The 12,229-nt window shown below is 41.5% G+C and overlaps 1 protein-coding gene across 1 annotated transcript in view; it reads right to left on the reverse strand.

The window, feature by feature from the left end:
- The window catches only part of gabra5 (gamma-aminobutyric acid type A receptor subunit alpha5), a 77,827-nt gene that overhangs the window by 5,878 nt on the left and 59,720 nt on the right, over positions 1-12,229 (reverse strand). Inside the window, exon 7 of the mRNA XM_034180633.1 lies at positions 7,511-7,654. Within this exon, the coding sequence (XP_034036524.1) occupies positions 7,511-7,654 (144 nt within the window). The remainder of the gene's footprint in view (positions 1-7,510; positions 7,655-12,229) is intronic.

Raw genomic sequence — 12,229 nt, forward strand, 5'->3', positions numbered from 1 at the left:
ACATGTGTTTTGTAGACTTGGAAAAAAGAGTACGTCCGGGTCTGTCGAGATGGCCTGTGGGGGGCACTGTGGCAGTATGGGGTACTGGAACCTCTCCAACATGCGAGTTGGTCTCAAAGTGACCAAAGTGGGAGCTGTGTCCGCATTCTTGGCATTACATCAGACCTGTTCCCGGTGGGTGTTGGACTTCACCAGCGTTGCCCCTTTTCATCAATCCTGTTTGTGATGTTCATGGATGGGATTTCAAGGCACAGCCAGGGACTGGAGGGTGTCCAGTTTGGTGACCTCAGAGTTGCATCTCTTTTTTGTAGCTAATGTGGTTCTGTTGGCTTCATCAGGCAGTGACCTCCAATGTGCACTGAGAAGGTTTGAGGCAAAGTGTGAAGCAACTGTGATGAGCATCAGCACCTCCAAATGTGAGCCCATGGTGCTCTTTTAGAAAAGGGTGGATTATTCCCTCTGGGTCAGAGGAGAGATATTGCCCTGGGTGGAGGAGTTTAAGTATCTCGGGGTCTCATTCACAAGTGGGGGTAAGTTGGAGCATAAGATCAATAGATGGATTGGGGTGGTGTCTGATGTTTTACAGATGCTGTACTGGATCTTCGTGGTAAAGAAGGAGCTGAGCCACAAGGTGAGGTTGTCAATTTACCAGTCGATTTATGCTCCTATCATCGCTTATGGTCATGAACTTTGGGTAATGACCGAAAGAATAAGGTCATGGATACAAGCTGCAGAAATGAGATTCCTCCGTTGGGTATCTGGACACTCCTGGACTGTTTGAGAAGCTCAACTGTCCAGGACTCTACTCGAAGTAGAGTCAAAGCTACTTCAAAACTGAAAGGACCCACCTGAGGTGGTTTGGGCATCTGGTGAGAATGTCCCCAGTCGTTTCTTGAGGGAGGTCGTCTAGGCAAGTCCAATTGAGAGGAAGCCCCAGGAAGACCCAGGACACAATGTAGGGATTATATTTCCTTAGCTGCTTTGGGAACACCTCAGGATCTCCTGGGAAGAGTTACAGGACTTAGCTGAAGATAGGGAAGTGTAGCATGAACTGCTTACTCTACTGACACCACACACCCGATAATAAGCAGAAAATGAATGGCTGAATTATTATTATTAATATTATTCACCCCTCATACAGGTGTCTTGAAACGGGAAACTACTTGTTCGAACCAAATGCATTTTCTCTACCAGGCTGTCAAAATGTTTATTTCTGCTTCTACAGTTGGACATTTTAACTTGAAGGTCTGTGGGCAGTGACTCCTTCAAGAGGCCATTCAAGGAACTGCAAGTTTTGCTACTCCACATTGGCTTAATTTCTAAGCACCAGAGTTTGGGCTTATAAATAATGTTATCATGACATGCGTGATGAAAATTAGGAGCAGTTGTGCCTGTAGTTACATGTACCTTGAAATGAGCATGACTGTAGTTTTCTTTCATTTCCAAAGCCTACGTCTGGTGGCCACCAGGACCACTGCTGCAGGTAATGTAGAGTACACCGAGTACCTCTTTGGGATAAACCATGAATTATGAGTCTATCCGTTGAACGCACTGGTCTCGGTTGAGGTTGCACTCTATGAGTGCCCATCTTGTTGATTCTTTGTGTTGTCCTTTGTTTGCTGTTTGTGTTGGAGGAATTATGTACTTTGTCATGAAACAGCCTCCAGGACAGATGACATTCACAAATGTGAAAGAAGAGCTAAAGTATTTGATTGAATAAAAATATTTGTGATGAAATCACCACATCCTGTTAACTGGATGAAGATTGCATTTGAGGCATTTCTTCATTCCCCAAAAATCCCTTGCGGGCTGATAAACTATAGAAAATCCACTGATGACTGCTGCTTTTTGCTGGCAAAATCGTATTTTTCTGTCTCACTAATCCCTTGTCACAATCTGCGTCCTGTATCTGGCGCTGTCACTCCCTGTGGACATGTCACAGTGCGTCCTGTGAGGCCGCACTTGATTGCACACGTTCGTCCTCGCCTGAGCTCCGGCGCGCGAACAGAGCAGTGCTGATTACCAGCAGGTGCACAGAGGGGGGCTGAGAGGGATGAGGGGAACGTCAGGGTGTTCCAGTTGATACAAGGATGACAATCATGCCTTGTTTGCGAAGGCCACCTGTGTCGCAGACGCTCCGACGACTACCCGCCAGCAGGCGTGCACTACGGCAGCAGGACGGCGTGAACCGGTCTGAGAAGTGACTGAATGCCGGCTTGGATGTGGATGAAATTGCCAAGGCCTGAAAATGCAGAGTTGGTGGATTTTACTGCTTGTTTTTTGGCGTGCACGTGGAGAACTGCCATTCATTTCCGAGAACAACGCTGCAATGCTGGTCAACTGGTGAGTAGAAAACAGAAAACGTGCAGATCACGTGACTCCGCTTACATGTCCACTGATGGCATTTCTGAGCTGTGTGCAAATTAACCTGCTGGGTTAAAGGTCATGCCCTTTCTAATGTGACCCAGCTATAGTTGTCTCGTTAAAGAGTTTTAGCAGCTTAAATGAGCAGGGCTGTGCAGGCGCCTTCGTGCACAGAGTTACACAGCAGAATGCAGCAGCCTGGAGTTTGTGTTAAAAACTATGACTTTACTTTGAGTGCCACCCAGTGCAAAGACAACGAAACAGACCGACAGACACAAGAGCAGGAAAGTCACGACAAACCAGCAGAAATGAGTGATCACTCTTCTTTACATAAGAGAATTATGCAGCCAGCGTTTGGCCCCCACGTGTCTTGTGGCAGCAGCCAATCGGGACACCGTGACGTCACTAAAAGCACAATTGATGGGCTTGCACACGGATTAACCCTACAGACCCGACAGATAAGTGATCCCCCCCCACCACAGACAGCTGGCCGTGTGTGGGAGGCATTTTCAAATCCGTCTCATTCATTCATCGTCTCAATCCGACTTGATTTGAAAACATTTTCTCATCACAGCGTCTTTAGATGGCACACACTGTGACATCACAAGGACCAGTACAGCAATGAGTGAATTTTAATCACGATAAGAGACGGTCACACACAGCCACATCCAGAGATATTTGAATATTGACAGATTTTTAATTTTTTTTTTTTTATTTTAGCTGGTTACTGCAAAATGTTTGTTTTGATGATGAGTGTGATCAGCTTTAATTTGAAAGCACTTACACACAAATCAAGAGAATAGTGTCAGAATAACAGCAGTTATATATATGGTGCCCCCATCTACCCCACTGGAAAATTCTAAAAGTTTAATCTATAGTCAGGACGTCCTCCCAGTTGGACGTGCCTGGAAGACCTCCCTTGGGAGACAACTAACCACCTCAGTTGGCTCCTTTCGATGCAAAGAAGCAGTGACTCTACTCAGAGTTCCTCAAGTTTGTCACCCTGCCAAGGAGTGTGAGCTCAGATACCCGGGTTGACCCAGGACAAGTTAGATTTCCCAGCTGGCTTGGAATGCCTCAGGATCCCCCAGGAAGAGTTAGAGGATCAGGAATGAGCTGCTTGGTCTCCTGCTCCTGTGACCTGGACCCGGATAAGCAGCAAAAAAAATCAATGAATGAATCTTTGGCCTTTCTCCTGCACTGTGAGGCAATCTGGGAAGCTAAAAACTGACTCATCATTTACTGAGTCATAATTTAAAAACACAATTTCTATTTTAAACACAGCACAATGACTTCAGTAAGTAATTCTGTATGCAGCAGCAGCAGCATTCATCAATCAGCCTTAGTCTATGCAAAGACCTTTCTCACATTTTATTAGCCCATTGGTCAGCAGCTTGGTGGAAGCTGTCTCCAGTTTGCCTTTGTTTTGGGACATTTGATCTTAAACTTTAAATTAAATGCTGGTTGCAGGATTAACTTGAATGCAGAACATTTCTCTAATTTACAGAAACAAAATCTTGAGGTCCACATTCTTTGAGTGGCTGCCCTTCAGCACTGAAAGGGAGCTTTGAAGTATTTGAGCCCTAAACCCCTCACAATTCAGGTGGAACGCTTCAGATCACCAGCAGCTGATGTTCCTCGTCTGTTCACAGTGTGCCGTTTCAGTTTGTTGTTGGGTTGTTTTGCTTTGAGGTCAACCTCTAATTTAATTATTTTGAAATGTTTTGTGGTAACCTGTTGATTGCGGACCTTGACAAAGAGTCTGCATACCTCTTGAGGGGTGTTCTTGATTTGGCAAAGCATTGCAAATCATTTTCTTTCTCCCAACAGGAAACAAATTATTGTGGAATTTTTCTGGTAATCTGTGATTCTCCACATTGTTTGTTGGTCTTGAGATCTGTGCATTCTTTCCTTTCAAAGTGGTACCAAATCAGTTTCTTTCTCTGACTTTTCAGTTTATTGACTTGTGTCACTCACAGTGACAGTTCATTCAGCATCATATTTAGACTTATGAAGAAATTTCCTCTTGTTTCATCTTTAAAATGATTTCCTGCTTGTCCAAGTGATTTATGTAGATTTAAAACAAAAGTGGCAGGGGGGGTATTCAGACATGACAAGATGTAGAACCTGAACCTGATATATCGTACCTAGCAGTAGAGGAGGAAATTACCTTTTTTAAAATTATGTTATGTTTTTTATTTTTTTGTATGATACACTGACTGTGAATCTATTGAGCGATACTTTGTCTAATTACATTTGGTTCCCTTAAAAAGAGGAACAACAAACAAAAAAAAAATCTTTACTTCTGACACTGTTCATTAGATTTGAAGGGACTGTGCACCTGAAAAGTATTCACAGCGCTTCACTTTTACCATGTTACTGTGTTACAGCCTTATTCCAAAATGGATGAAATTCTTTTTTCCCCTCAAACCTCTGCACACTATAACCCATAATAACAATGTGAAAAATCTTTTTTTTTAGACTGTTGCGAATTTATAAAAAAAACTAGAAGCACTCAGAGAGTGCAAACCTCCACCAAGGCCATGGGGTCACTGACCCCATAATATCTACACGCCATGGAATCACTGAACCTAAAAAAGTCTAACAATGATGTTTGCTCAGTAGTAAAAAAAGGTTTCATCTGCTGTGATTGGATAGCATGTATCCTTAGCGCTTGGCATCACAGTTTATTGCAACTTGCACCTTTCCCAGAAGCTACTGTCATCTGAGCACTGATATTGATATTGCATGTGCTTATATACAAAAAACAAATAAGAGACAAAATTCAATTTATTATTCAACTAAACTGCAAATATATGAATTTTTTAACATTTATGAAACACTTCTCTAAACAAGGCCATAGGGTCACTGACCCTAAAGAGATTCCCTTCTTGGCACAGTGATCTATTCAACAATTCAGTGTTACAACCAAAACTATGATACATGCACTTTTCTTTCCTTTATATTTGACATCCTTGACCATGAAAACATACCACTAGAACTTGTAATCACTTTTATGTCTTTATTTGTTCAAAGGTTATTGTATAAAAATGATTTTTCGGTAATGGCGGTTTTCTTCTGGATCTAGCTCCATAACATTTGAAGCTACATCAAATCTGATGACACCTTACTAAATCAGTACAGATTCAGCTACAATTTGGTGTTAGTTGTGCATCTCTAGCTTCATTTGTCACCTCACACTGACACATTTTCTATTTTCCCTATATTTTTACATATTCTGGATCACCAGAACCGGAATCCGGATCCGATCATCATCAAACTTTGTTGTTTGATAGAACATTTGACTATGTTACACCCTAATTTTTTCAAGCCTTTCTGCCTTGTTTTTGTGGAGTTAGAAACTAGAATGTCAAAATTCCCCCTATCCCACAATGGTGAAGAATCCTTTAAAATATTCCTGGATCCAGATCGTGATCTGGATCACCACTAAAATTTAATCAGTTGTTCCTCTTGTCATTTCCAACCACTCCAAAAAATCTCATCAAAATCCTTTCAAACCTTTTTGAGTTATCCTGCTGACAAACAGACAGACAAACAAACAAACGCGACCAAAAACATAGCCTCCTTGGCGGAGGTAACAAAACAAAACAAAAAAACTTAAGAAATCACATGTACATGTCACATGTTGGAGTCCAACTGGGGTAAATTCAGTTGACCGGACATGATTTGGAAAGACACACACCTGTCTACATATAAGGTCCCACAGTTGACAGTGCATGTCAGAGCAAACGAAGCATGAAGTCAAAGGAATTGTCTGTAGACCTCTGAGACAGGATTGTCTCAAGGCACAAATCTGGGGAAGGATACAAAAACATTTCTGCTGCGTTGAAGGTCCCAAATGAGCCCAGTGGCCTCCATCAACTGTAAATGGAAGAAGTTCAGCTTCACTGGGATTCTTCCTAGAGCTGGCCACCCGACTAATCTAAGCGATTGGGGGAGAAGGGTCTTAGTCAGGGAGGTGACCAAGAACCTGATGGTCTGTCAGAGCTCCAGCATTCCTCTGTGGAGAGAGGAGAACCTTCCAGAAGGACAACCATCTCTGCAGCAATCCACCAATCAGGCCTATATGGTACAGTGGCCAGATGGAAGCCACTCCTTACTAAAAGACATATGGCAGCCCGCCTGGAGTTTGCCAAAAGACACCTGAAGAACTCTCAGACCATGAAAAACAAAATTCTCTGGTCTGATGAGACAAAGATTGAACTCTTTGGTGTGAATGCCAGGTGTCATATTTGGAGGAAACCAGGCACCATCCCTACAGTGAAGCATGGTGGTGGCAGCATCATGCTGCGGGGATGTTTTTCAGCGGCAGGACCTGGGAGACTAGTCAGGATTGAGGGAAAGATGAATGCAGCAATGTGCAGAGACATCCTTGATGAAAACCTGCTCCAGAGTGCTCTTGACCTCAGACTGGGGCGACAGTTCATCTCTCAACAGGACAATGACCCTAAGCACACAGCCAAATATCAAAGGAGTGGCTTCAGGACAACTCTGTGAATGTCCTTGAGTGGTCCAGCCAGAGCCCAGACCTGAATCCAATTGAACATCTCTGGAGAGATCTGAAAATGGCTGTGCACAGACGCTCCCAATCCAACCTGATGGAGCTAGAGAGGTGCTGCGAAGAGGAATGGACAAAACTGCCCAAAGATAGGTGCAACAAGCTTGTGGCATCATATTCAAGAAGACTTGAGGCTGTAATTGCTGCCAAAGGTGCATCAACAAATTACTGAGCAAAAGCTATGAATATGTACATGTGATTTCTTAGGTTTTTTTGTTTTGTTTTTTTTTTGTTTGTTTGTTTGTTTTTTTAATAAATTTGCAAAGATGAAAAAAAAATCTTCATTTTGTCACTACGGGGTGTTGTGAGTAGAATTTTGAGAGAAAAAATAAGTTTACTCCATTTGGAATAAGGCTGTAATATAACAAAATGTGGAAAAACTGAAGCGTTGTGAATACTTTCCAGATGCACTGTAAATATGTATGTACAGTAAAATCTAAAGTTCACTTTCTGCTCATAATCATTGTTTTATTTCAACTCCTACATGTGTAATTAATTCTCAGCCAGCAACAACCTGGGCTTGGGGTTGTTTGTTTGGGATGTTTGTGTCCTGTCACGTCACTGTACCTCGGCTGGTGTAGATGTCCTCTGTCCCTGCGGTCTGACCAATCAGATGGTACTGATTGAGGCGGGAACCTTCCTCTTCCACCATGACCGACTTAGCCGCACCCTGAGTCCACGTGTAGACCACTTCCGAGACCGGATATGCATCTATGGCAACAACAGCAAGAAAACACACTGTTTACATTAGTGTGAAAGTTAAGGACCACAAAAAGCTCCCTGTTACAAAACACAACTGTGGTTTGTTTTTAATTTAAAAATTAGAGTTTAGGTCAAAAGAAAGAGAATCAGAGCAAAAGTCCACAAAAAACAGAAGGAAAAACCATAATGTTCAAATACTGTTTACATGTAACTGCATGTGCTCATTGTAAATGACAAGTACACAGCATAATGACTACACTGTTTTACACTATGCATGGTTACACTGTTGATTTTTGTCTCATAATTAAATTATAAATAATTCAGTCAATAAAATTTTAGAAGTCAAGGATTTACAGCTCAGAATATTCAAAGCGTTATCAAAAACTATTCCAAACCAGTTTGCTACAAATTCAACTTGTTTTAAAAAGTTAACAATGTTTAGAGGTGTCTACGATCCAGACTGGGATTTGCAATCCCGCCTGAGCGGGAAAGGTTTTTTTCTCAGTGTAAAAGGCACAAATCAAATTTAAACCAGATTATTTTCTATGAGAGGTAGGTTGAGCCAGATTGAGCTGGATTTGCGTGGGATTCACCATGTCTGAATGCCAATGGGGCTTGAATCCAGCTAGCTTGGGGTCATGATGTCAAGCTACATCTGTGTACTGACAGCGTGAGCTCCAGTAAAGCCCTCAGTAAAGCAAACTCTGCTACACTTTATTGCTACACAGAACTGTGGACACACACCTGTGGTCATTCAGATGATAGTGTTAGGGTTCTTTTATATGTTGAGTGATCTCAAAAAGAATTGGACAGGAAACGGACTTCAAAGTTTAGATGTTGTATTGAAAGGTGCCTACACTGATAACAAAGTCATCGGGCAGCACTGGGGTCTTCGAACAAACCACATGGAAGGTTTGGACAAAGAGCCACGATTTCCTTCCTGTGCTAAGTTTTATTCCTGAGTCAGAGCTTCCCCCATGTGGGCGGTCCTTAGACTGTCGTGATTGGCTGCAAAGTGAAGTGAAGTACACGGGTATAAGTGGGTGTCGTGCTCACGTTGCGTTCAAGGCAGTATGTAAAACTTTAATGGTGTATATCGATGTGTCACGCAACAAATCGGTGTTCCATCATGCTATCCAAATCGATGCAAATACTTTGGTTTTATCAATTAGACAGCTATAAAAAGATCAGATGGTTGTGCCAAATTCAAGGACATTTTGGATGTGTGTTGGCCATTTTGTGATATGCATCATGGAACACTCTGACAATAGCATTGGAAAACCATCACAGTGGTCATAACAGTAGAATTTAAGTCATCTGTAACGACATACTGCAGGATGATGACGTGAGTTTAAAAAGTTACCTTTTTGTGGTTTTAAATTAATTCCTTTCCAAAATATCACACAAATTGACATTTACCTGTTTAAAGCCAGGTAACTCTCTGCACTTAATCCATCAAGTTGTCTGTTATTCTTCATTCGTAAAGATGAAACACAGCTAGGTTGTCCTTGCTGCTCCAGCAAACAACACCCCAAACACACACAAACACACAGTTGGGTGTGGGTGCATGACTTGAATTTTTCTTGAGCCTGATTGAGTTTGGACGCATGTTTCAATACTGTACTTGACACAGAACAGTTGAACCAAATTATATGTAGTTTAGACAGATTTGAACCACTTTGAAACATTTTAACACTGGGTTTGAAGCCATTTAATCCAAAGTATTCTTGATTTATTAATGTTTGAAACTAAGCATAAATCAGTTTATATCAAGTAAAACAGAAAATTAGCAATTCAGACTCAGCTACTCGACATTTGTTTGGCTGTTGTTTTTTTTTTCTTGATAAGTGTTCTAAACCATTAGTAAAGCATCTGTCTATTGTTTTTCTGTCAGTCAAGTAATTGATTTATCACTAATTATTTCAGCTCTGCAATTATGTAATGTCTGGTCTAGAGTGGTGCTCTAACACCAGCGACCCTTTGAGTTATTTATTTTTATTTGTTATAGTCATTCTTTTATGTGCAAAGTGAAACAAGACTCTTACGATACATCACTCCCTGTACTACAAGATAAGATATTTATAATCTAGGCTTGTACAATTTGTTGGGACAGCATATACTAAAAGGTGCAACCAAATAGCCCACATAGTGTACAGGAACATTTGTGCCAAATACAGCCTGGACGTACCAAAGTTCAAGTGGGGAACACAATCAAAGGTGGTTGAGAACAGCAGAGCTATAGTGCTGTGGGACTTAAAGTTCCAAACAGACAAACAAGTGCTGTCCAACCAACCAGATATAATGATGGTTGAAAAGAAGCAGAAAATGGCTGTTGTAGTAGATGTGGCAATTTCAAGTAATAATAATGTCAGAAAGAAAGAGCATGAGAAGATTGAGATGTACCAGACCTGAGAAAGAATGAGGAAAAATATTAAAGGTAAAGGCCGCAGCGGCCCCAATGGTAACAGGAGCTCTTGGGGCTGTGACCCCCAAACCAAATGGCTCCAGCAAACGCCAGATGCAAGATCTGATGTTTCCATTTAGAAGAGCACAGTCATAGGAACAACTAAGATACTGTGCAGGTCCCTTCAACTCCCAGTCCTCTGAGGGAGACACACACCAACACAAACACCGCATTACTTGTCTTGTCTTGGTGTGGTGGTGGTGGTGTGTGCAATTGTGTATATCTCCTTCAAGCTGGGTCATGTCCCCCCACATTTGGCTGTCAGTACGGGACTATGAGTGATCATTTCTGCTCCACACACTGACTCACCACATTTCCATACTGGCATTGATCAAAAAGTGTTAACCACAAAAGAAGAAGAGATGAATTAATATCAGATAAATAAAAACACAACATTGTTCACAGAATTTGTGTGCACACTATGCAGTCACACATACTTTAGAAAGTAGTAGATGGAAGTTAAAAAACCTCCTCCACCCTCAATGTATGTTTAGAAATTATAATTTACCTTCCATCACTTTACCTTGTCTTCTGTAAAGATTAGCTGAATAAATGAGAGTTATGACTGAAGTTCTCTGTTATCCAAGTTCTCAGGTTCAATTTACCACCAGTGCTCCGACACTCCTCTGATCTTTGATACCACAAAAGACCTGGCACTGATTCATTAATGTGCATATGAATTAGCTCACTTGTTTTAAAGTGTCTAACACTTAAAAAAAAAAAAAGGTGTCGGTTTGCAATTGTCCTGGATCAAGATTGATCAAGATAAAGACAGGTTTTGAATGACATCCTGGACTTGGCCATCAGAAGTGTATCTGTATGTGGTGAAAGCATTGAACTTTTAGAAGAAGTAAAACCTATACCAGCTCTGAGGCAAGTTGGTGCCGGTGCTTATCTTCTGAGTCTGTGGCATCAAGCAGATGAGAATCTGCAACTCCCCCTGGACGGACACCAGTCCAATTTGCAGTTTACTTCCCTCGCCAAGACAGGTACCTATTTACAGCTGGGTGGAATGAGACAATGCCAAAAAATAGTGTCTCATCCAAGCACATAAACAGGTGCCATAAGTGGGATTTGAACCCAGGTCTTCATATTAGCAGGCCAGCTCCTCAGCTACTGAGGTACCTGCTCTACAGAAGAACAACAACAAAAAAAAATTGTGGAGACATTCACTTATCTCAGCAACAACATCCATGTCTTTGGATCCTTAGCTTCTGTAATTGAGAGAGGCCTGGGAAGAGGTTGTTGACTCATGACATTGCTGGACCGAAGTGTTTGATGATGCCAGTGATGGGCACAGTTCCGCTGATCCACTAACCACTAATTATCAAAGCAAACATTTTCATTAGCGGATTCGCTTTTCAGATAACTGTGAAAACCATCAGTTGACCAATTAGCTTCTGATAAATTTAGTTCCAATAAATTTTAGATCGCTAACATATTTCTGTCAGCATGGTGAATAAAGCTTATCAGTTAAAAACATTTGTTAAGTCTAAAAGATTTTAGTGCCTGCCTGTTACATGTTGCATGTAGCAGACCGACAGACAGACAGACAGACAGATGGTAGAGCTCAATCCTCTGCAGGCAGAGGAGAGCTGACTACCAGGGAGAAAGGAAGAGGAAGGAAAAGGGGAAAAAAAGATCATTTTTCTTCATACCATGCAGACCTGCCGGCATATCACTGGAGTCATGCACAGGCATACAGTTTTGACTTATGGTTAAAATTTTAAACAAGCTAATTCCGGACAAGTTATTGAAATTAACATCACATCTGTTGTTTTACAAAGTGAAAATATCAGCTATATGTTTGTGTTTTAAAGTAATGCACTAATTTTGAAGGTTTTAGCATTTAGACACACATGCCGCAATGCATTATGGGAATATTAGTTTCCTGACATCAATGGTTGGCTGGTCGGTATAAGCCACAAGTTACTGAAACGTGTGGTGGGTTTTACAAATAAATCTGTATGTGTAAATATGTAAATAACTGAAAATTGTTTGTGATTCAGCAGTTTTAGCCAATGTGTGGCTTTTCATACTGCCATGAACACTGCCAGCATCAGGTTATGAGGACTGGATGGTAACGGGTGATGACTGGATGTCTTTGGTACTAGGTCTCT

Source organism: Thalassophryne amazonica, chromosome 10 (genome assembly GCF_902500255.1).
Source record: "Thalassophryne amazonica chromosome 10, fThaAma1.1, whole genome shotgun sequence".
In the NCBI taxonomy this organism is placed as follows: Eukaryota; Metazoa; Chordata; class Actinopteri; order Batrachoidiformes; family Batrachoididae; genus Thalassophryne; species Thalassophryne amazonica.